The 25,188-nt window shown below is 35.3% G+C and overlaps 5 protein-coding genes across 8 annotated transcripts; 2 read left to right on the forward strand and 3 right to left on the reverse strand.

The window, feature by feature from the left end:
- Window positions 1-564: 564 nt before the first annotated feature.
- LOC140963302 (uncharacterized) lies at window positions 565-1,296 on the reverse strand. The gene has a single exon (XM_073422584.1). It carries the CDS (start codon window positions 1,294-1,296, stop codon window positions 565-567), a length of 732 nt encoding a protein of 243 aa, XP_073278685.1.
- A 2,253-nt stretch (window positions 1,297-3,549) lies between these two features.
- LOC140963639 (protein ALP1-like) lies at window positions 3,550-5,905 on the reverse strand. Of its 2 annotated transcripts, none has more exons than XM_073423034.1 (2): window positions 4,440-5,905; window positions 3,550-3,773 (listed from the first exon to the last, which is right to left on the reverse strand). In XM_073423034.1, exons 1-2 carry the CDS (start codon window positions 5,741-5,743, stop codon window positions 3,755-3,757), a joined length of 1,323 nt encoding a protein of 440 aa, XP_073279135.1. In that variant the 5' UTR covers window positions 5,744-5,905; the 3' UTR covers window positions 3,550-3,754. The 2 variants fall into 2 exon arrangements, with proteins under 2 accessions (XP_073279135.1, XP_073279134.1); XM_073423033.1 differs by having other exon boundaries at window positions 3,550-4,068.
- A 2,665-nt stretch (window positions 5,906-8,570) lies between these two features.
- LOC140962957 (protein PHOX1-like) lies at window positions 8,571-13,050 on the forward strand. Of its 3 annotated transcripts, XM_073422092.1 has the most exons (4): window positions 8,572-8,817; window positions 8,940-11,669; window positions 11,760-11,990; window positions 12,735-13,050. In XM_073422092.1, the coding sequence occupies exons 2-3, from the start codon at window positions 9,602-9,604 to the stop codon at window positions 11,906-11,908; spliced, it is 2,217 nt and encodes a 738-aa protein (XP_073278193.1). In that variant the 5' UTR covers window positions 8,572-8,817; window positions 8,940-9,601; the 3' UTR covers window positions 11,909-11,990; window positions 12,735-13,050. The 3 variants fall into 3 exon arrangements, with proteins under 3 accessions (XP_073278194.1, XP_073278193.1, XP_073278192.1); XM_073422093.1 differs by having other exon boundaries at window positions 8,571-11,669; window positions 12,753-13,050; XM_073422091.1 differs by having other exon boundaries at window positions 8,572-11,669.
- Window positions 13,051-13,521: 471 nt separating this feature from the next.
- On the reverse strand, window positions 13,522-19,758 carry LOC140962853 (protein S-acyltransferase 24-like). The gene is made up of 13 exons (XM_073421894.1): window positions 19,331-19,758; window positions 18,805-18,945; window positions 18,183-18,295; window positions 17,312-17,391; window positions 17,043-17,206; window positions 16,602-16,740; window positions 16,418-16,517; window positions 15,631-15,688; window positions 15,460-15,537; window positions 15,257-15,355; window positions 14,887-14,965; window positions 14,629-14,777; window positions 13,522-14,182 (listed from the first exon to the last, which is right to left on the reverse strand). Exons 1-13 carry the CDS (start codon window positions 19,592-19,594, stop codon window positions 13,748-13,750), a joined length of 1,899 nt encoding a protein of 632 aa, XP_073277995.1. The 5' UTR covers window positions 19,595-19,758; the 3' UTR covers window positions 13,522-13,747.
- A 2,796-nt stretch (window positions 19,759-22,554) lies between these two features.
- On the forward strand, window positions 22,555-24,722 carry LOC140963576 (uncharacterized). Its single transcript, XM_073422954.1, has 4 exons — window positions 22,555-22,713; window positions 22,806-22,931; window positions 24,013-24,065; window positions 24,148-24,722. The coding sequence occupies exons 2-4, from the start codon at window positions 22,830-22,832 to the stop codon at window positions 24,479-24,481; spliced, it is 489 nt and encodes a 162-aa protein (XP_073279055.1). The 5' UTR covers window positions 22,555-22,713; window positions 22,806-22,829; the 3' UTR covers window positions 24,482-24,722.
- Window positions 24,723-25,188: the final 466 nt, after the last annotated feature.

Genomic DNA, 25,188 nt, shown 5'->3' on the forward strand with positions numbered 1-25,188 from the left:
TTAATGTGCTGTATGCTCGCTAATAGTTGTTCTCCGACAACAGATTTTTGCTCAATCCTACACATTTGTATATCAACCATGTGATTAACCCACTGCCTCCTACATTTCTGTCATGTTTTCTGTTAGAAACTGGCTTTCGTCCATATAAGATAAGGCGGGCCGACTAGATTCGTTGTGTTAACAATTAATTCGCATCCATCTCCATTTTACGAAACAACCTACACAATTTTCTCGAGGGCCAAGGCCATTGTGAACTTGAATAGAAGTGTATACAGCATAAAGAAACAAAGTTGAAGCAAATGTTAAAGAAACTTGGTCGCATGAACTTCAAGTTTTTCTATATGGCCCTTAAATGAGGATATATAGGAAAAATCTATATATCACCACCATAACACAGAACATATCCTTAGAAGCAATAACCTTAAACAAACTTAGCAACAAAAAATCGAATAGAACACTAAACTAATATGAGAAAACAACGAGTTGTTGATTGAAGTTCATTCAAGCGCCAAAGCTCGTAAATCGCTCACACTTTGATTGATTCTTGATAGATTATGTTCCACTTCAAGTTGGTTTGATATCTTGAAACATTAGATACCATAGTGATTGATCCCCATATTCAACACCAAGGTTCTCACTGTTATCATATGCATTAAAGGGGCTCACTTTCGGGCTCAGCCCGAACCTATCTATCGGACCAGAAACAGCGGGGCTTCTGCAGATAAAGCTCATTCTCTCTCTACCTTTATCCTCCATATGCCTGGTAACAATTGGGCTACAATTTGGGTACCAAAGCTTCTCCTGAATCTTGCCATTTATCGGCCCAGATCCACTCATACTCTTGCTTGTCACCAAGAACTTCTCTTGCACCCTCCTTTCCAAAGGACCTGATCTCATGATATTCATGTGGATTCTTCCCTTCTCTTTTCCACCGTTGATCCTCCGGTTTGAACGGTTACACGGAGTTCGATAAGGCGAGAACCCGGAGACCGGATACTGCTGCGGGTTTTTGTGAGAACCCCACTTCACAATGTTGCTTGTGAAGAGATTCTTAGCATTTTTCATGGCCAAAATGATCCTCGAGATCCCATTTGGCTTCCCTCTCAACTCTTTTAGAGCGAGCTTTATTATTTCGAGACGGTGTTTCGCAACGTTGATGCCGATGCTTTGAAGGAACTCATGGTTGAAGTAGGCTAGATCATCTTCTTGAAGCTCATTTCGGGTGAAGTTTAGAGCATATTCGTACACTAGTGTGGGTTCAAGGCTTGATTTCGATAACCAAGAGCGCCAATCCATGGATATTACAGCTGAGCTATTTTCCACTTCTTTTGTGGATTCCTTTTCCTTTTCTTTTTGGGTTAAATTTTGTCAACTAGTGTTCAAGTTTGAGGCTCATATTATATACAAGAAGAAATGGGGAAAAAAGATTTACGAGTGGAAACATAGTGGCTTTTAATTGGGAGGCTCAAGAATATTGCTTTGTGAATTAAAGAATTGATTCTAACAAGATGATATACTTATCTCGTGCTAAAAAGATTTAAATAATTTATGAGGTCATTAATATAGACTAATCAACTCAAAAGTCTCCTCGAATTCAATTTATTAGTTAGATAGTTTAACAACTTCATATATCCATCTGTCCTTAGCTTTGAAAACGGTAGATTCCGATTTAACATCAATAAGAATTACAACCAAGTCGTTACTATCAAGAATCGAAACCATATGTTTCGAAGTTGAGTATGTTTTTTGTGAGACGGTCTTACGGATTTATAAATGTTAGACGAGTCGATTCATCAATAATTATCATCAAAACTACCATAAAAAATAATATTTTTTCATGAGTTGAGTCAAGTTATAGATTCGTCACACAAAAATTACTGAGTTCCAAGTTTAGAATCGTGATACCGATGTGAATTTAACTAAAAAGTTATAAGCTTTTGACAAAATTCAGGTTTTTTAGGGTGGAGAAGTGCTTGGAACTGTTTACATGAATGTGGTGGGTAAGATGATACAGATGATTACTTAAAATTTCTTTGCTCTTCTCACTTTATGAGATGGAAAAAGGTCGTTGGAAGGATCATGGGCAATTTGTCCTTTTGAAATATACTTCAATGACTATTAATTTTCTTGTTATAACGAATAGATCAATGGGTTTTAATGCGGGCCTAATTGTTTGGTGTGAATTTTAATAGACCAACTAAAATCGCATTGAATCTCGTTAAATTATGGAAGTTTGCCTCAGTATTTGGTCTGCAGATATCACTTTCTGAAATGGGCAACTTTTACTACATAAAAATACGAGAGAGGCTAATATGATATTATTTTTTATATTCTTACATTGTATTAAATTCCTTAAAAAGTGGATTGGAATAAAAATTTCAACTATATTTGTGCAATTAATTTCATTTATTCCCCAACTGCTTCGACCCCTCAAATTTTGGTGGGGGTATAACTCAACGATATCTTTTGTTTCTACTTTGTAATCGACATTTATTTTAAATTAAAATATTATTTAAAAACAAGCTTTTTTGAGGTTTTAACAGTTTAATATGCTGGTATATGTTATTTTTCAGATGGGTTTTTTTTTTGCCTGAACATAGATGTCATGTAGCTCCATTGGTGTCCATGAGTCGAAAAAAAAATAACCTCGTACAAGATTATGCAAATTTAATTTGGTTATTACATACTGTAACGGTCCAACTCACTTGTGATATTGTCCGTTTTGGTCCGTAACCTCACGACTTTAAAACACATCATAACGTGCGTCGTCCACACAAACTGGCTCTGATACCCTGTCATGCCGAATTTTTTATATGCCAAAACGCAAATTTTTAATTCACGTTTCCGTTGTTTATTGATTAATCATTATCGTATGTTAATAAATCGTGATTAAGATAACGGACCCTCACACCTATGGACATGTTCAAATCAACTCTGGATCATTGGAAAAGAACTCGACCGGTTTCCATGTCTCGTACTAACCTAAATATATCAAACAATCCTCACAAAAAATACCTAAGCTGGAGTTTTGAAAATGGATTTGAACAATTCATACCCAAGTTTTTCTTATAGGTTAAGGACACCAAGCATAATATTGAGATGGATGGGTAAAATAATTAGAGCTCAAGCAGAGAAAGTAAAGTAAAGCCATCACCATCCAAATCTGAATTCCTAGCTTATGTGAGATTTTATTTTCAAAACACCATTTTTCCGCTCCGGAAACGAAATCATCGTTTAACTTGCATGCCCATTCTTTCTCAAAACTCATTAAACTTTTGTTACCTGGAGTAAACAGACTAATTTGCAGGGCCCTCCATGCACCCCCTTCAGGCCATCCAACATGGAATGTCTTTGTTGTGATAAAGAAACAAGCTAACCGGTACCATGACTCGAGCTTCACATGAGAACTATACCTATTGAGACAGGTGATGGAAGTAATTTCCATGGTCTAACATGAAAATGGATCTCCACACTTAAAGGATAACATCTTTTTACTAGAAAGGCAATCATTTTGAAAGAGAGATGGCTTAATATTAGAACAAATTTAGATATAGATATCTGCGTCTGCAAACGACTGCGTGAAATTAATAGCAAGTGAAAACATGTCACCAAAGAAAGGAAAGATACAATGGATATTCTGTACCATAATCATCTGTTTCATAAAAACTAGATTTCGATGAAAATAGCCTTGAAGACACATATGAAGCGTTCTCGGAAAGCCTCGAACACACAAGTGAAGATTTCTTACATCAGATCACGACCTTTCTCTCGACCTGTTCATTGGTAATAAACCACGAGAACTTGTACGGTTAAAATCACTGGACTGAATCTAGCTCAATATTTAAGTAGCAGTCTCAACTCTCAAATAAAAGAAACTGAAAGGGCTTGCATATCATGTGTAATCAGTTACTTGGTAGATATCCGATCAACAAAAGGGGGTTGCCATTGCAAACGGACATTAATCTAACAAAATGCAAGAAGGATGACATCCAGCAGACTGACAATGTTCTCTTCGAGTCTCTAAGATTATCTTTCGGTAACGATTAAACACAATTTTCCACACAAACTCTGATGGGAAACCAACACTGTACATGTGGTCAATCAGTAAATTTTTTAGTATTAATAATAAGTTTGGGTTTTCATCCTTGGACAACTCAGTCACATATGAACTGAATAATCTACTACAAGATAACAGAGTTAACTGTCTCTTCAAAATTCACCTCCTTCAGCAAACTCCCTTTACTAAGGAATGATAGAGCCGTGAGAAGGAAAATTTTCCGATTCTCATATCATGAAGTTGGAACGAGTAATGATCAAAGACAAAGGGATAAAATATAGAAGCCAAACCGGAAATACTATTGAAAATGAGACTCATTCAAATTAAGAACATTACCACTACGTTCATTAAAGATTCTACAACATTTTCATCTGAAACTCACCCGCTCAAGTGTAAAGCGAGTGCGTCTCTATTTCTTTTTGCACAATCATCATCAAGTCCATCAAACAACGGAAACTCTCTGTCCCTAGAAATTTCTACTTTCTCCTCAGACATTTTCTCACTGCACTTGATGAGAAAATTGTGCAGCAAACAGCATGCAACAATAACAAAAGGAAAAGCTTCAAAACACTGTCCTTTCCATTTACCCCCAACAAGCTTCCATCTTTTTTTGACCTTACCGAAAGCCACTCTAATGAACTCCATCCCTCTGCAATGCACCTCATTAAAGGCTTGCTCTGAAGAAGACAATTCTCCATTCGTCTTGTTAAAGGGAGTCAAAAGCCAAGGTAAAAGAGGATAGAACGAGTCACCCAAAATATACTGTGGGATCGAACTGCCAGTACTTAATTCGAAAGACGGTCCATGTAAGTACTCTTTGGAGCATTCAACCCCTGAAAAGAGCTTCGTACTTTTCAGCACATCTTCTGGTTTCTTGCAACCAGGCCAGCCAGCAGATACATCCAAGAATCTACCTTCAGAGTCCACCAAAGCCTGAACTAATAAAAAACCATTTTCACCAACAGAAGGGCCCTCTAACTCAAACTTCTCAATCCCCATAACACCACAACAGTTAGGCAAAGAAATCCAGCCAAACCCAACGATAATCCGATTGATATCAGAGCTGAGTTCAAACAAATGGCCAAGATTCTCCACAATGGCCTTGCAGACGGAGTAAAACGCTCGACATGCAGTAGAAGAGTCAAGACCGAACCGGCGCGCGACTGCGGAGAACGATGCAGCGTGAGACAATCGAAAAAGTGTTGCAGCTAGGGCGACATTAGGAGGTAAGGGATGAAGAGATGAGGTCAAAGAGGCTGTAAGGAGGCGCAGCAGGAGAGTGAAAGAAGACCCGGAAAGGTTAAAGAAATGAACCCATCTGGGGTCGCAATTAGAAGAAGAAGATAGGAATCGGTCGAACCAATTGGTTTGAGGCTGTGGGAGCGGGACGGTGGAAGGTATGGGAAGGGAGACGAGGGAGAGTAAATGGCTAAGAGAGCGGGAGGTGGAGGAGAGGAGGGATTCCAAGGAAAGGGATTGAGAGGGAAGGAGATGGAGATCGTTCCGGAGAAGGAAGAAGTGCGCGGCGGAGGTAGCAGAGCTCAGGAGAGGAATTATATCGGAGAGGTGTTTACGGTCGGTGATTTCGGGTTTGATGAACTCAGTCTTGGCTTCGGCTAGCTTCTTGTATTTCCTTTTCCGGCATCTCTTGGTGGTTCTCGCTGTGCCTCCGCCGGAGGTAGCCATTCTTGTTACGGCGGTGCGCGGTGTTGATGGCACTCTGAGTGGTGGGTGAACGGCGAGCCCACAATTCGCAGCTGCCGGAATTATTTAATTGCTGCAATCGGTTATTATTATTTGGTCATAATACCGAAAATATTCCAATGAACATTTTTAATATTTAATTAATTACCGGTAATGAAATAAAATAATATGTCCACAACTTTTAATCGTCGAGAAATAATAAAAGTATCGAATGTAAAACAAATGATACAGGGTAAAGAACTGAAATAAATGGATTAAATATAAAGGATAAAATATAGATTTTAACTAAATTTTTAATTTTAATAAATTTGGAATATTCTATCATATTTCTTCAATTTATGATGTGATAAAATGTTAAGTTTTTGGTCATAATATATATATATATATATATCAACTTTCATAAAAATATATTGTTTTTTTGTTCTCTAATATTTTATATTCTTTGCAAGTTTAGCGATGAAGATCAGGCACTAAACCATCAACCCGATGGAAGTACCACGGATGCATAACTACAACCAGGGACGGAGCCACCCCATAGGGTGAGGTGGGCTCCAATTCATGATAAAAAAAATAAAAAGAAAATATGATTATTATGTATTTTAGTCATAGAGTAGGTTAAATTTTTGTAAAATCCATTAATAACCCAAATATTTATTGTTCTTTCAAGCTTCAGCCTAGCTCCGTTGAATCAGAGTCAGGATGAAAAAATTTCTTGGCTACGCCCCGATTACAACAGATGTAAATCCTTCTGTTCCACCAAAGAATGCCGATGAGGCAGAAAACCATAGGCAGCAGCTCGACCACGATTTTAAGGTTCGGATATGAACTAGCTTACAAAAGAACTGCACAATACAGATGCGTGTTCTTGCTATGATATTGAAGTTACGATAGAAGGTGAGGCGATAAACGAGTACTTGGCCATCATTGTTAGATTCTGCAGAAAATGTGGAAAAAGTTCTCACATAAATTTCATAAATGGTTAAATGTTTTTAAAAATTAAATTCCCAACTTTTTATAGAAAATTTCATTTCCTACATTTTTTTTAAAATTTTAATATTTTTTGATTATTTTAGAAAATGATTATTTTTTTGATAAATTCAATTTATTCTATTTTATTTCCATACATTAAAATGAACAAAATTGGACCAAACCTGATGTATACCAATTTTGATTTGGGCTAACCTGATCATAACTGAGCTAAATTAGTTTATATTATTTTTTTCATAAATTCAATGATAAAAAAAATATAATATTGTTTGATTTATTGATTTATTGAAAAAATGACAATGGACTAATGTGATAAAAGCAAAATACAATTATTAAATAGTAACTGACTAATATAAAAATTAAGGGTATTTGTAAATAAATTGTCAAAAAAAATTTTTTTTTTTTTGTAGAATTGCTTTTTAAAACAAAAAATTAATGTTACGTAGAATTGGAAAGATGGTACAAACTTTAATTAATTTAGAAAATAAAAGGACACGAAAAGATAAAAAGAGCACATATGAATAGTTGGCTTACAAGATATGCAATCCGATCACAATTTCTTACTTTTTCTACTTTTTGCTAATTATCGTAACAAAAAATTTTATAATATAAAACACATCAATAATTTTAAACTTCATTATCTTATTTTATCAAAACAATTTAATATCTTATTTTAAATAAGATTATACAAATTATAAGTTCCTAAAACAATTTATAAGATATATAGAAGTTTACAAGTTATTTTAAATAAGTTTAACCAAACATCTTAACAAGTGTATCAAACAAAAACGTATCCATTTTATGTTCAAAAGTTCTAAAAAATTAGTTAGAAAAAAAAATCATTAGCAAATAAGAGAGAATCTATATTCATTTCAAATTGAAATTCTTTTTACAAACGTATTCGTTTGGTAATAGAAAACTCGATTTAATAATTTACTTTCCAATCATCCAATAAATAAATCAGTAAACCTTTAATAAAATTTGAGTTGTATCATCCTCAACTATAGATAGGTCGACCCCATCTCTTTCCAACTCGCTCATCTATTTCATACATTTATATATAAATTTGATTATATCAAAATGTGCATCAAAATGTAAGAAATGAAATGATTAAAGTTGGAAAATATATTCCAATGTAGGGTGGAACACATCTTTATCGTTTTGAAGATGGCAAAAATTTGGATGAGACGTTCTCACGGGTCGTATTTTGTGAGACTGATCTCTTATTTAGGTCATCCATGAAAAAATATTACTTTTTATTGTGAATATCGGTTGGATTGACCGATCTCACACATAAAGATTCGTAAGACCGTCTCACAAGAAACCTACTCTTTGAATATTTGAGTATTGAAGATACGTCCTGAAATGTGTAAAACACCCTACCATATGTGTTAACTTGTGTATCAAATTGAAAAAAAAAACAATTTATATAAAATTAATGGCATTTTAGATCTTGTGTTTTTTAAACGAGAGTTGATATTTAGACTTCATTTTGTGTTATCTAGATTTTATTTCATACGTAAAATATGTGTCAGATTTATTCATAAACGAAATATAAATATCAACTTTTTTTTAAAACTAAAACAGAAAACACTCTTTCAGATGTGTTAAACTTAAATGTGTCTGAGTTTATGTTAAATGTATTTGACTTTTTAAAAAATAAAAGATATATCAAATTATTAATATTATATTAGAAAATTGTACATTTTTTTATTTTTCACTTGAAAGTTGGTGCAATTAATTAACCCGATGTTTATTATTAAATGGAATCATTTATTCCAGATATTTGATTCTGATGGCTTAATTTATTATTGCTTTAATTCTTTCCTATGAAAAAAGGTGGCAAGTGATGAGAGAGAGGTGAAAAAGCTGGTGAGGCCCTTTAAGAGGAGGAGTGTTTGACAAGTGAAGGGAGAGTCAAATGAAACCTGACAGTTGCCAACAAAACTCACCCACAAATCTTGGAATACACGGAAACCCGTCGGTACTATTTGTCGTCTCTCGTTACAAAAATATTTTCTTGAAATTTCCCCATAAACAAATATCAAGAATCCCACTTTCGATTTGAAGTAATTTATGGCGAAAAACAAATGCTGCAGGCCTCCTTTTTCATTCTTTTCCAATGTATTGATATGGTATAATGTTATAATTTATTGATGATTCCTTTTACATTTTGTGGTTTTTATGCCAGCTCCTGAGCTCTTTGCTTGTTCTTGGTTAATGTCATTGGTTTCCACCGGGGCCGTTCATCTGCAATCCAAATTCTTGATTTTTTTTTTCCTGGGAAAAGTCAAGAATATTTTGAACGAAGATCGACCCTTTCAGAAGTTGCGTCATCCAATCAAATCATTTCAATCTTTTTGTATCCTTTAAAAAGAAAAAAGGCTACAATCCTCAATCTTTGCTTGCAGCTGAATTAAGGTTTATTCTACATCTGTACCATTTCTAGATTGGGATTTGAGGGGGGGAAAGAAATACTTTTTGGTGGGATCGTTCATTTCTTCGTATTTGTGTTAGTAGTTTGTGGGATTGTGAAGCTTTTATCTGAGCTTTGTGGGTGAAGATTTGGTTTGCCTTTCATCTGTTTCTCGTTTTTTGGGATATAAATTGGTGTGTAGGTGTTATTGAATGTGGTTTTTGGTCTGAAATATAAAGCTTGGATTAGATTGCTAAATTAGTCTTCAGATTTTGTCAGATTGATTTCGTTTTAATATCCTTCTTTAATAGGAAACCTCAAGCAAATTATTATTCTTAGAAATTCGATTGGGATTAAGCTCGTATAACTTTACGGGTAAGATAGGTGTCAGATTTTAAAATTCAAGCTTTTGGTAGTTTGAAATCTTGAATTTTAATATGGGGAAACATGGAGGAACAAACAAGAAAACATTGGGAGATAAATCAGGGGAATCCAATTTGAGGCAAACTAAAGCTAGTGAGAATAGTCCGAGAGCTTATGATAAGGACACTGCCATATTTATTTCTATGTCACAAGAATTAAAGAACGATGGCAATATATTGTTTCAGAGGAGGGACTATGAGGGCGCAATGCTAAAGTATGAGAAAGCCATAAAATTGCTTCCAAGAAACCATATAGATGTATCCTGTCTACGGAGTAATATGGCTGCTTGCTATATGCAGTTAGGCATTAGTGAGTATCCAAGGGCGATCCACGAATGCAATTTAGCCCTTGAGGTCACGCCAAAATACAGTAAGGCACTCTTGAAGAGAGCTCGGTGTTATGAAGCATTGAATAAGCTTGATTTGGCACTAAGAGATGTTGGGACAGTATTGAAGACGGAACAAAATAATATCATGGCAAGTGAAATTGCAGAAAGGGTGAAAAACACTCTAGAGAGACAAGGCTCAAGAGCAAATGAAATTCCTATAGACTTGATTCCTTTACCTGAATACGTGGAGCCTCCTCCTCCTTCGCCTCCAATTAAGGCATCCAAAGAGAAGACTAAGAAAAAGAAAAGCAACAATGTAGTGGAAAAGATAGCTGACGACAAGATGAAAGAAAATAAGGATGGGAAAGAAAGTGACAAGGAGGAAATGAAAGGAAAAATTGAAGAAAGAAACAATGATGATGTTGTTATGACAAGGAAGTATGATGAACGGATTGATGAAAAGAAGGCTGAGGACAAATTAGTCGTGGAGGAAGAGAAAATTAGTAATGGTGTGGGTGAAGAGCCTAAAAGAACTGTGAAATTGGTATTTGGAGAAGACATAAGATGGGCTCAGATTCCAGTCAACTGCAACATGTTGAAGCTTAGAGAAATTATTTCTGATCGGTTTCCCAGCTCCAAAGCTGTTCATGTCAAGTATAGAGATGAAGAAGGTGATCTGGTCACAATTGCCACGGCACAAGAACTGAGGTGGGCAGAAGCGGCTTCAGGACATGGTTCTGTTAAACTATATATTGTTGAAGTTAATCCAGATCAAGATCCCTTGCGTCAAAAGGTTAAAAGGGTTCAAACAGAAGCCCAGCTTGGCACGAAGCATGTTACTGAAAATGGGCATGTGGGAAGAAGAAAAGAGGTAAGGAGTGAGTCATCTTGTATCAGTGATTGGATCATTGAGTTTGCTCGTTTCTTCAAGAACTATGCTGGGTTCGATATTGATGCTTACCTAGATCTCCATGAGGTTGGAATGAAACTCTATTCTGAAGCTATGGAGGAGGCGATCACGAGTGAAGAGGCTCAAGACCTTTTCAGCACTGCGGCAGATACATTCCAAGAGCTGGCAGCTTTGGCTTTGTTTAATTGGGGTAATGTTCACATGTCCAGGGCAAGAAAGAAGGTTTATTTTACTGATGATTCTTCCAGAGAATCTGTTCTTATGCAGATCAAGTGCGCGTATGATTGGGCACAGAAGGAGTACGTAGAAGCTGGGAAAAAATATGAAGAGGCTCTGAAAATTAAACCAAATTTCTATGAAGCTGTTCTAGCTTGTGGGCAGCAACAGTTTGAGCAGGCCAAACTTTCCTGGTATTATGCAGTCGGTACTAATACTGATCTAGAATCATGGCCTTCAACAGAAGTTCTTCAGCTTTACAACAATGCTGAGGAAAACATGGAAAAGGGTATGCTCATGTGGGAAGATGCGGAAGAACGCCGTGTCAATGAACTGTCCAAGCCAAAGAAAGTTGAAACCTTGTTGCAGAAAATGAAACTGGATAACTTGTTCGAACATATTTCTGCAAATGAGGCCTCGGAACAGGCTTCAAACGTTAGATCACAGATATTTGTGCTTTGGGGTACCATGCTTTACGAAAGATCCATTATGGAATTCAAATTAGGACTTCCTGTGTGGCAAGAATGTTTGGAGGTTGCTGTTGAAAAATTTGAACTTGCTGGAGCTTCTCCGACTGATATTGCTGTTATGATAAAGAATCACTGCTCCATAGACACTACATCGAAAGGTGATGCATAGACTTAGCATCTCAGGATGTTGGATATTTTGAATTAAAATAATTACTTGAAAGTCTTCTAACATCAAAATGTGGTTTCAGGCTTGGGATTCAATATCGATGAGATTGTTCAGGCATGGAATGAGATGTATGAAGCTAAAACGTGGCAGAGAAGCATTCCTTGTTTCCGATTAGAGCCACTACTTCGAAGAAGAGCTTCAAAACTTTATTATGCTCTTGAACATGCGTAGCAGCTCAGGTCGATGTATCATAGAGAAATCGAAGCCTACTATGGAGAATCCCTTGGCAAGAATTTGTGCTTATTGCAATCTGGTAAGTATGATAAAAATATTGGCCATTATGATCTAATAATATGATTTTTCTGTTGGATCCCAACTGTAAGAATAGTATAAATGACCTGAGTTCTCTATTGGTTAAAGATTTACATGACATGTGACCTCATGGATTTACCACAGCTTTGGTTAAGGAAACCAGAAATTTGTTCAAACGATCTAGAATGATCACTAATGCCTACCAGTTATTTGTAAATTGTAATATAGCTTAGATGGCGAATCTGAAGTAGGTAATAAGTTGTGCTAAAGTTAGTTCCGATGTAATTTTAAGCTTGTGAATGTTAAGCTTCAAGGCACCGTGCCACGATTAAACATATAATGATAAGGGGAAAACTTTATATGACGATTGATCCATCAATTGATCTCGTGGTTCAAATGCCTATAGTGAAAGTCATAGTAGAAATGTGGCTTTTCAGATTTATGTGCTTCATTCTATGTGGGATGTCTTATTAATTGTCTGCTTTCGACCACAATTGAAAGGATGATGAAAACTATAAGCTTGAGGGAATTGGATCAAAAGTGAATTTTTGTGTTCACCTAAATTCAACGTGCTTGTTAAATCATATATTTTTACAAAAGCTCGTAAACATGCAATATTTGAATGAGCAATTGGATGCAACTAGATACACATAAAACATAACAGGCTTTGGTTTATGTGGAAATCTCCTGTATTCTTGTTCAGTTGTTACCGACAAAGTTTAGATGATAATATATCTCTTTGCAGGTTTCCTTCTTCTGGCAGGGCATTTTGTGATGAATTACACTGGAAAACCAATCAACTGATTACAAGTTTCATGAGATGAGTTTCGAGGGAGCAAATCTCTGCGTCATCTTAGCATCTCCCCATCACTGTAATTTTTTAGAACATGAATGTATGTTGTTTTTGCTATAAATTAATTTTTGCTTTGCACTTCTTTTTTTTTTAAGGACTTATATGTATAGTGTTTTGCCTGTGAGATTGATGTAATCGTGATTTGGTTTTTAAGTCAGTTTAATATTTGTCAATGGATAGAAGCATTTAGTTATCATTTGTTTCATGTTATCATGGACTTAGGTTGTCCTTTTATTCATTGTTTTTTCTCTAGATTTGAATTTATCAAATGAACATCAAGTAATTTTTAGTAGGCGGAACACTTCCATGGTAGCATCATTTGATTTACTAGAATGTGGTTAATGTCTTATGTTTTTGTCCAACGCAAGAATGGCGTGGTACCATGAAATTTTGAAAAGACGGATTTGTCTGAAAAGTTTAAGGGAAATACTCTTTTTTATATATATAAATGTTTAATGTAATTGTTCATTATACTTTTTGACGAGTGACCAGTTTAGTACAAACACAAAAGACATTTAAGCATGTTGTCCTAGCTTTTCGAAAATTAGATCTTGTGGATAATACAAACTATATTAACCGAAGCGTGATTGGTTTAGGAGCATTCCATATTTTGATGTTTAAAATTCAACTAAAGGTGAAAAAGCGACAAATCCTAGCGAATAGTCCCAAAAAGGAAAAATATAGAAACGTGCTTTCTCATCTCCCAAACATAGCCACAGCGCACATAAATTTAACCTTGTACACATTCTCGTACAAGAAAGGAAATAAGAAATACAAGAAACTTCAAAGATAACAAAATCACCGTTTACATACTGGGCAGCTCGTATTTTTCTAATGTAATGTACTAGCAAAGATTGATCCTTTTTGCCCCATACAGCTTTTGAGACTATTACAACGAAGTTCCATCATGAAACCGCTGCAGAATGGGCAGCATTTCGCCCTAAACCAACTCCCAAACCTAAAGGAATCGAATCGGTTTTTCTATTGTGATTACGGCCATGGCTACAATGAGAAGAATGGACATGACCATGAAGCGAGTTTGAGGTATTGTTCACATCAATTACTACTTGGCCATTTCCATTTGCTCGACTAGCATGATCGATGGATCCATTTGAATGGATGGCATTTCGTGTCATGTGCATCATCCCAATTCCTTCAGATTCAATCACCGATTCTTCAGGGCGCCGCTCGATATCTTCATTGTAGCCATTTATCAAGAAATCTGTGCAGTTCCTCTTACACCCGTGATCGTACGGGTTACGGAATCTACCACCTGGTTCTCTTAGGTAGCTGTACCGCATCATGTTTGCCATTTCATTTGTTGTAATATTGCGAGAAATCTATATCAGGAAAGTGAATCATTTAGGAGTCGACTATAGGCTGTATCTGAAGTTAACTACCTCTTGTCAGATTGTAAGAAAAGAATTGGCATTCCTAGGGCATGTAAGGTAAGGCAACGTGGAAATTTGCAGAAATACAAACTTTTATCTATCAGGTAAACGTGGCTTTTATGCAAGAAAGCGGGAATTAGAGAAAATGCATATGAAATAAGTACAACGAAGGACAAACAATTGCTATCAACATAGCAATCAAGACAATCCCCATGCAACTGAAAAAAAATGTAAACACACAATATATGAACTAGACAATGCATATCTGTTGATCCTGAAGTCTGCAGAGTGCACGACAAAGATGCTGACCATGCAGATGTGTATGGAGAAGAAGGCAACATGAGAAAAACGACTGACAAGCAAAACATCAAACACAAGCAGCTCCAGAAGTGTACCTGAGAGGCCTGTACAACAGTCAAGACTGCCACACCAGAAAGGAGGAAAAAGTCTGCAACCAAAAATAATAAAGCACCAACATGCTGATTACCAGCATGGCTTAACCATGCGCCAAAGGTAGATGGAGCCGTTGGATCAGTCAACACTCCTGCAATGATAAGAAAATGCTAGAAGTGGATAAAAAGGCATAAACGAGACAGCCGCATATAATGTCTATTACGGCTAACTGGGAAAAGAAGCTTAAATTAAAATCTTACTTATAAGTGCAACTACTCCGGTAATCAGCATTGCAACAACTTCCAGAACAAGAAACAAGAAGAAGTCCCATTTGTTTTTCTGTTCAAGAAATAAAAAATGGGTAAGGCCATGACAAGTAAATTCTCACCTTGTTTCCCACTCTCTCTTATTAATGTAACGAGCACAGAACTACATGTGAAATGTAAATTAATGCATTTATGTATAAGCAGTTATGAGACTAGAAGCTGCAATGATAAAGATAATGACCCGAAATCTCGCCATCAATCACTCCATTAAAGTGTGCCAATATGATTTGACCCCACAAACAAGAAATTCATAGATGTATTCACAACAGTAGCATAAAACAGAGTTAAGAAAGTGTTGAAGCACCTTGCCAATGCAATTAGACACCCATGGGCAATGATGGTCAAATTGTTCAACGCAACGATCACAGGTGGAACAATGCTTTGCACGAAGAGGACGAACAATCTAATAAAGGAAAAAAAGGTATGATAGAGCATATAAATAATTTATACAGGGACTCATTAATGGAGGGTTACGCAGCATCGCAGTCAGAAAGAAAGAAATAGTACCTTGCAGGTTGAGCAAAGTTGTGACCAATTCCCAGCAAGCAAAGCAGGATTATTTACCTCAACCTTCAACAAAGGTTCCTACAAAATCAATGAGATGTATTCAAATATTTGCTAATTTAGAGAACAAGAAGTAATTTGAAAGATATTAAAACTGAACATGGAGCAACTTACATCATCTTTCATGTTTTCTTGATCATATCTATTCATTTTGATAAACCCGGGATCCTTGCTACAATTACAAAGTCCAAACAGAGTTACGCTATTGGACAAACCCCATACATAATACATATTAGAATTAGAATGATCACGTTTGACTGTCTTTCGCGGTAAAACAGACTAAACAATAACTATCAAGGAAACATGAATACTTAAAAAATTTCAGTCAAATGGAAATCGCAAGCTACATCTAAACAAAGAATGCAAGATTAAAAGTTCAATCGACGAAAATGTTTACAATGACTTCTAAAAGGATACTGACTCGAATTTTACATGGATAAACAAGAAATAGTTACACAAAATCAACAGCTTCGGGCTGCACGTCAACAACGAATTAACTATATAATTTTTTTAGCACCAACATAAAATATATTTATGATCACAAGGTTCCGCAAACTTATACAACAACTACTGCCCAAAAATTCGTCAACCAATCAAAGCTTTCTAAACAATATCATTTCTCTCTCACCAATTATGGTACACAACACAACTAATGAAGGTTCAATACTTGTATAATTTCATCCATTAGGGTTTATATTATCATGAAACTACTAATTGTTGCATCAAATTTCAAATATTGCAGTTGGTAAGCAAAATGGACCAGTTTCCACCCATGCCCGAATTAATAAACTAAACAAACAATTTCATTACGCGTGTCAACTACTTCTCCGATATTGTTAATTAAAAATGTTTAGAAAACTATCTTGATAAATTTAAACATTCCATATAACTGAAGAGTTACCTGCTACATCTATAAAAGAGAACTAGTCCAAAGGTTGCCAAGAATACACCCATCCAAGCAAAGAGACCAAAACCAGCAGTTAATCTTGGCAAATTAGAAGCTGTGAACACAAACTTTTTTTTTAAAGAATAATTACATACAAAAGGGCAATGATCCAGGTGGTAATACAATTCAGGAGAAATACCTGTAACAACTGAGTGGATATATGTCACAAGCAGCAAAAAGATTACACACCAAAGTAATGGAGCAAGTCCTAATTTTGAAAGTTTGCCAAGGAAGCTATTGCTGTCCCACTTTTTGTCAAGCAACTTTCTAGCATTTCCCTGCAAATCAAACTCAAGCAATTGATAAGAATATGCCGAAGCATGAATATAAACAAAAATCCTGAATGTTAAAGCTTAAATTGAAAATAGGTAGTAAGAAAAAAAAGAAGGGAAAATCACATTGTTTACCCGTACAGACTACATTCATGAACTGATGCCCAAATGATTAAAATTCTCATAATTATCTTACTTTTAGAGAGAGAACTTTTGAACTAAGTCAAAATCATTAATTTCATCATCAATATCTCAACAATTAGCATTGACGAAACAAAACATGATTAAATAGTTTGCGAAATACCTACAAGAAAAAACGCGACTTGTCTGTGATTCTTATCAGCAGCTAGCTGAGCAGGTGTAAGACCAGTATTATCAGTAACCATCAATTCTTCCTTCTTCCCAGCCTGCACCAAAACAGTGCATGCTTCTAAATTACCCCTAATGGCAGCCCAGTGAAGGGGGGTGCAACCTATAAGCATCAAAATATTTTTAATCAGGATAATGTGCTTGTAGCACTACAAGAAAAATGGAAAAAACATAAAACGACACCAGCATGTGAATCATTTCAATTGACCTTCTTTATCCTGTCGTCCCCTGTATGCATTTAGAAATAGCAAAAGACGTATGCAATCTGCAAAGCCCTTGTAAGCTGCCCTATAGTTGTGCCAAAAAAATTAAGAAGTCCAAAATTGATTAATTCCTCAAAAATCAGGTCAATCAAATTCAAACACACTAACATTAGCTTGTATAAAACTAGATGGGGAATTAGAGAATAATTACATGTAGCTATTTTAGCATCTTAACATTACAAATAAATCTTAACGGCACAAGAGTTAGAGAGGGAAACATTAAGATATGATGAATGACATTCAAAATGAGCTTTAGGACCATCACCCCACACAATCCTTAAATTAATCCAACAGTCGCTGCTTACAATTAAACCATATAATAACATAGAAGAAAGCAAAGAAAAAAAATAAAAGCAATAGCTAGGATTGTTAGTAAACCATATTCAAGTTTATAATCTGAAGGGGATCATTAGGTACCTCGTACCTTTGTTACCAAACAAGGCTCGAAGTTCCATCTAGTTGTGTTTTTAAAGGGTCTAGTTCAGGAGAAAAATCTGTTGCGTAGAAACCAATCGCTTGCTAGAACTAAAAATAACTACAGCATAAAAAGACTTAAAAAGAGTAAAATATATGTTAAACTTTCAACAACCAAAATTGGTTCACAGAAATCAAATCCAGGATCTACAAAATTGAAGCAAACAACATACTTTCCCCCATAAATTAATTGTGGTCTTCTCAGACATCATGTTCCATTGAACAAATTATATCAAATGTTGGATAATTGAGTTGGATGATTGAGATAACATAAAAGGGAAGAAAAAAGTAAAACCAAATATTTGCTGAAACAAAAGAATAACAATTACATTTGTCAAGTACCAGTGTAAAGGGCTTCTTCCATCGTTATCAGGAATATCAGGATCAGCATTCCACTTTGTGACTATGTGATAAAGAAAAGCCGTCTGACCATATTGTGCAGCAACATGTGTTGTCTGCAAATACAGAAAGTGCACATAATACACGGGAAAAGGTTGAGAGCTAGAAAAGAACAAATTTATTTGGAAAAATAGCATAAATAATATAAACAAAAGGATCAGACTAACAAGACCAAATCCAATACAATATTCAACCCACTAGCGCATAAATCAGGCAAATTTCCAATAGTCAAATATTCAGGAAAAACCACATCTCGATTTGGAAAATATGTTCTAGTTCTTTCATCGCCTTGAATAATTTGCAGAAAGTGTGCCTTAAAAGTTCTCACTTGTATACTAGACTCTCATCATAATTGACACGTCAACCATTATAAATTCTTCTGAAGACCACTTTCTAAAAAATAAAAGATAAAGACATTGGTATGTGGAAGTAATTCCAAATGTTTCTAGGATGTGAAGACTTCCTGTGACAAATATTTTGATGCCTGAACAACCCTTCATAATAACTATTCAAACAAATTAACCAATAAATACTTGCAATGAAAACCACGAGATTCAAAGTACACCTGATAGCCATTAAAATCAACTGAATTGACCCGAGCACCCTCCTGCAACAGAAGTTCAGCAACCTGGATTGCACCCCTAACAGCACTCCAGTGCAGAGCAGTTTGGCCCGTATTATCACGGGCATTAATATCAGCTCCATGCTGTCAATCACACCACAAAAAATCATCAGAACGCCTCAAGTTCTTACAGACACTCTTGCAATCAATGCAAATAGACAGAAAGGCCGAATCATGATTTTAAACATGCCTCAGGCTCCCCGCAAAGGTATATACCTTCTCATAATCAAATAACTAGCACATTTCACATCCTCGAAAACAGTTTCCCAAACTCACTATACCAAGCAAAGTCAACCCATTACTTCATCAAATCATTTCCTCATATTTATTGTGAATAACCATATCCAACAGTCTAATGATGCAAAACCAATACCAAAATACCAATTGAACTCTTAACAAAAATTTACAAGGTCGAAATAATTGCAAATCAAACCCCAAAAAACAAAAACGCGCACAAAACCTCCAATACCTCTATGATGTATTGCGCGGCGGCAGTCCGATTATTGAGTGCCGCCCATTGAAGTGCATAATAACCTAAGCTATCGGGCTCCGAAACCGAGCAACCCTCGCTCTCGACCAGCCGCTGCAGCTTCTCCATGTCACCATAAGCGGCCGCCGTATACACGTCGTTCCTCAAGCTCTCATCTTCCACAACCACAGCCGCCGTCTTCCCACCATTCGAGGAAATATCTCCGGATTCCACCTCCTCCACCACCTCGATCTCCGATGCCATTTGCAAATCGAATTGCGCAATCGGAAATCGGTTGGATTCAATATAACGAATTGATCAACAATGCGTGTTAAGGCGTCGTTTGTTGACCAATTATCACAAGGTTTTCTCTGCCAATTATAAGGTTTTTCTTGGAAGGTTAGGCTGTAGCCTGTACGGCCCTCGGATGTCATTTTTTTTTTTTTATTACTAGTTTTGTATTCGAAAAATAGAAAATATTGATAAAAAAAAATTTTAACTCGTAATTATATATGTTCACTTACTTCACTAACTCAAGCATTCTCTTGAAGTTTTTTTTGTTCTTAGCTGGTCGATGATCATAATTTGTTATCATTGATCTCGAGAACGAGAGAAGGACGGACAAAATCTCGATTTCTTTTAAAAGAGAGATAGAACTATGATGGTTTTTTTTTATTTTTTTCATAATTTTTTTTGTGTCAAAAAATAAAAATAAAGTCAACATATTTTTTTTCTCAATTTTGGTGGTTGGTTGAGTTAGGAAATAATTTTTTTTTAAAAAAATCTATTTTTGTGGGAATTTTTGTACTTTAATTATGATTTTAAAAAGAGCTGAGTTTTAAATAACTTCTGAATTCAAAAGAGCTAATTTATTTGATTTAGTTTACAGCTGGTATTATTTGAAAATTGAAATTGACTTTAAATAAAATATGTATTACGGATGACCTGTAAGGCCAAGTTTTTATCGATGAAGATAATTAATTATAAATGCAATTTATTTTTATGAAATATATTATATAAACACATTACTCATAGCCTTTAAAAAAAAATTGGAGAGAAATTCATGCTATGATAAGAGTAGCTATTTCGAAATAAATTTAATTTATAAAGAGTATAAAAGACGTAATTTAAAATTAAATGTTTTTTAGACCATGTATTTTTAAAAATCAGGTATATTTACTCCATTTACAATGCTTTTTTTTTAATACCACGAGGTTTTATTTTTGGATTTTTACAATAAGATTTGTATTTACCCCTCTTTTAAAAGATCAGAAGACCGTTTCATACGAGTAATCGCTTAAAATCCATTGGCATTGATAACTTATACATTGGATTACAGAATTCAATTGTTCATAGAGGTGAGTTTATTCTATATAGGAAGTAGATATCTCGATTTTTGTTTTGTATAAGATGATCGGCTGATCATCTAACTTAAAAACAAAAATATGGGCTATATTAATACTTTTTTTATTTTATAATGAAATGATTGGTCGATCATCTTATACAAACAGATCGAGAGCAGAACCATCTATATGACATAAACTCACTTTGTTTAAAGGTAGTACAATGCATAGCTTAAAATCGAATCTTGCATCTTCTGCATCTGATAAAAGGAAACAAGTGAAAACAAAAATGACATTCCTTGGTTTTCACTATTCTTCCCTACCATCATCATTAATTGGACGGTACGTTGTGTCATTACAATTAATTCATCTGTTTGATTAAAAAAAAATTTGTTACAATCTGGTTCCATACATTTTTCTTTAGAATAGGTCACTCGTGAGACGGTCTCATAAATTTTTATCTGTGAGACGGATCAATCCTACCGATATTCACAATAAAAAGTAATATTGTTATCATAAAAAGTAATATTTTTTCATGGATGACTCAGATAAGAGATATGTCTCATAAAATACGACCAGACAGTCTCACACAAGTTTTTGTTTTTTCTTTGAGAGCTGAAACCGTAAAATTATATTTTTTTTAAAAAAAAAAGCATTAAAAAAGTTAAAAATCTAATTTGTGCAATTGAATAAATTTATTTCCATTGTTTTAAATAACATTAAGCCATACATGTATCATATCAAACCAAATTTAAAAATTCACTCTCAAAATATTTAAAATAATCAATAAGATATGTATAGCAGTGCTCGTGAATATAGAATTAAATAGTGGCGAGTGAGTTTTTAACCTAATTAAGCACCTAATTAACTTGTCCAGAGAAATTTTGTGTAAGGTTTTAGAGATTTTTTATTGGGTTAAAAAAGGGAAATTTGGCGTATAAATTATTACAAAATTTTTCTATTGTAAAATGTGCTCCTTGGCTAAATTTTTAAAATATTATATTATTTCCTTGATTTGAATCTATGAAAATTCTTATAAAAATATGACATCCTTTTATATATTTTTACCTTGAGAAATGTTTTTAGCTTAAAAAATGGTAATGTGGGGGTTAGATTCTAAACTTCAAAACCTCAATTATAACTTTTTTTTTTATCACTCAACAACACTCTCGAAAAGTACAAATATTATTTCACACATATGGAAAGGAAACAAGTGAGAAAATCGAATCGTTTTCATAATCTCAGAACTCGAAATAAACGTTCGTATAGACATTCATTCTGCACCAATATATTATTGTTGTCTTTTGTTGGACGAATTATCCAAAAAAATATCGATCTATTGTAACAAGAGTACGAAAAAAGAAGCATCGAATGAAAAGAAAAGAAAATCCACATACTAAGCCAATAATCTCCACCCATAAGAACTACGAGATCACCCCATAGCGTGTAGGACCGAGCGCTTGCCGCTTTACCAAAAGCTATAGCTAGTAGTAATGGTGCAACTCAAATCGTTTAAACCGTACAGCATCTCAAGCACCACGGTTCGATCGCTCTACCAAGCAAGGACAATTATTGCACCCAACATAGCGCCTTCCGGTCTTGGATTTATATGTTTATATTTTGTAAGAATTATTATACACATAGTATCATGCATTTTTTACTTTATGTAAAAAAAAACACACACACACACACTCTTTAAATAGATTCCACTATTGACTAAAGTAGAAACATGGAGGACCCAATTGCAATTATCCTCATTCATCAATGATTGCTCAAAGTCTCTTCCATCCACAATTGGATAAAGTTATAACAACCCCCCCACGCACCCCCTCTCATTTAATGAAATTTTTTCAAATAATTACAAATCAACCCCTTAAAGTGATAAAATATCAACGACACCCCCAATTGACAAAACCCTAGAGTCATCACACCAAAACCCTAGTCAAACGTATTTAGTACTTTTATGTGATCGACTTACTTTTGGACAGCCAAATTCAACCCTAGACAGAGGAAGCACTCACTGTCTGCGTCTACTTCCTGGTTCGATAGCCGTTTGTTTTCCTTCTCTTTCGTTCTTGGAACTTGCACTTCTCTCCATTGTTCTTCTAACTTTTTTCAGTGACTTTTTTTAGGGGGAGTTTCTTTTATTTGGTCACATGGAGGTGGTGAGTTCTGACGTAGTGTGCAGATTTGCTGAGGCTGCAGCGCTTCAAACTATCTTGGCTGCTCAAAAGTCCCTTGCTTGCTTGCTTTTGCTGGTACTCTGATCTTTTTTTTTAGTTAAAGTTTGATTTGCATTTTTTTTTCCTATTTTGGATTTCGGATTTGGTGCTTTGGGTTTCTGAAACTTTGCTTTAGTTTTGAATTTTGAGATTCGGTGGTGCTGTTCTTGTGTGTTTTCTTTTAGCTAAATGGCCGAGTCTATGTTTTCCCTTTTGTTTCCCTTTTTAGTATCTTTTGTATTCTCTGTATATGGTGTCTGAATCTTTTTTTCTTGTCGAATTATGGAATCCTTTTTCGTAAAGAGCTTGACTTGACTGTTTTGCTTTGGTTTGATATGTTGTTAATCCCTTCTTATTTTGTTGTTTTTTGTCTGAGTTAAACCTGAAAGCGGACTTTCTTGAGCCACGGCTGTGACAGGAACACTGCAACTCAAGATTTGGTTTTGTGACTATTGAATTTGTCTGCAAGTTTTATTGTGTTTACGTTTAGGATGTCTTTCCTTGGGCTGGTTTATTCTAAAAAAGATATTTGTTGCCACGTGTAATCTGTTTTTTGAGGATTTTTACAGTCTAGATATGGTTAATATATTCGAATTAAGTAAATTACTTTGCTGTCACATTCCAGTGACTAAACTATATATGGAGTTTGAACACTTCTCTGGAGGTTTACATCCAAACTGGTAAACATCACACCACAGTTTCGGCGATATTGCTGACTCGAGTGAATTTTTATTACCCTAGAAAACAAATTCAGGGGGTCTGGATAGGAAAGGCTGGACAAAGCCGCTCTCTGGAAGGAAAATTTTGTTTTTGTTTTTTTTTTGGTTTTGTCCTTGGATGTGGTACTCATTCGTAATTTACAGTTTACTTCAAAACCCTTGCTTTGTACTTCAGTAATTCTTTCAAGTAAATATATGTTCATTTTGAAATATCTTCCGATTGACTGTTTCCTAGCATTCTCGCTGAGTATTGTGGCTGTATGGCCTCTACTTACAGTTTATGTCTGTTGTTATCTTGAATCACACTATTTCCAGTTTTGTGTTTTTTAAGCATGGAGCTGATCTAGTGAAATGAGTGAAACAATGTACTTTCTTAATTAACTAAATGATTTCTGTAGATGGGAGCTCTGTTGAACAACATTGATGTGCTACCTGACTTGACGGAGAAAAGGTAATATTTGTTTTCTTCGCTACAATATTTCTTACCAAAAAAAATACCGTGTATGAAGTGAATAAATGTTGAGCATTGGCAGGTTCCCGATTGACGATCTTCATAGATTGGAAAAGCCTGGACCAGAAAACAAAGATGCATCCGACACAGAGGATGATGAGCTGGACGATGATGCTGATGAGCTGGACGATGATGATGATGCTGGTGACGAAGATTTCTCGGCTGGCGAAGAAGGTGGAGATGATGAGGAAGGGGATCCAGAAGACGAACCAGAAGCGAATGGTAACGGAGGTAGTGGTGATGATGAGGAGGAGGATGATGATGATGGGGATGATGATGAGGACGGCGATGAGGATGAGGGAGATGAGGAAGAGGAGGAAGAGGAGGATCAACCACCGGCCAAGAAGAGGAAGTGAAGTAGCTGCAGATGATATTTCTTTAGTTCCTTTTTTCTTGGTTGGCTGTGCTTAAGAGAATGAGGATAATTTAGCTCTGTTTGTTATAAGCGAGTAGGAAATTGATCGTACTTGTTTGGGTTAAACTATGTTTTGTTATTTGATAGAATTTCATCTGCTCCCTTTTGTGGAGAGATGATAATTCTGGATCTTATGTTAGTTGTATGATTTATTAATGCCATATTTGTGTTTAGAATAGTAAGTTGCCTGTTTGAAATTACTTGGTCGCTAGTTCATTTCCATGGATTGTATCCAGCACGTGGTGACTCGGGTACAAGTTCTATAATTTATTTTCCCGATTCGTCAGTCGTTTTCGATGAGGGTTATGCATCGACAACGATGTGTCTTAACAAGGCATGGGATTGTGTATCATTCTGATATTGAAGTTGGTCAAATATATCATCCTTCCTGCATTCGGAAAAGTTCCACACTATTTATTGCCACTCGGAGATAGCCTTTTTGGAAGTGGCTTATGAACGATACGGGCAACTTTCATTTGAAACATCATACAAGTTCATAGAGAGAACATATTTTGGAGCTTGTGCAATTTTTAATCCTAATATCAAAATTAAAAGATCTCGATTTGTTTGGATAACTTCCAACAGCCATGTAAAAAGTTTACTATGGTATTGTCTTTGCCATTCCACGAGTGTCTCCGACAGCCTGCC

Source organism: Primulina huaijiensis, chromosome 17 (assembly GCF_012295235.1).
Source record: "Primulina huaijiensis isolate GDHJ02 chromosome 17, ASM1229523v2, whole genome shotgun sequence".
NCBI lineage: Eukaryota > Viridiplantae > Streptophyta > Magnoliopsida > Lamiales > Gesneriaceae > Primulina > Primulina huaijiensis.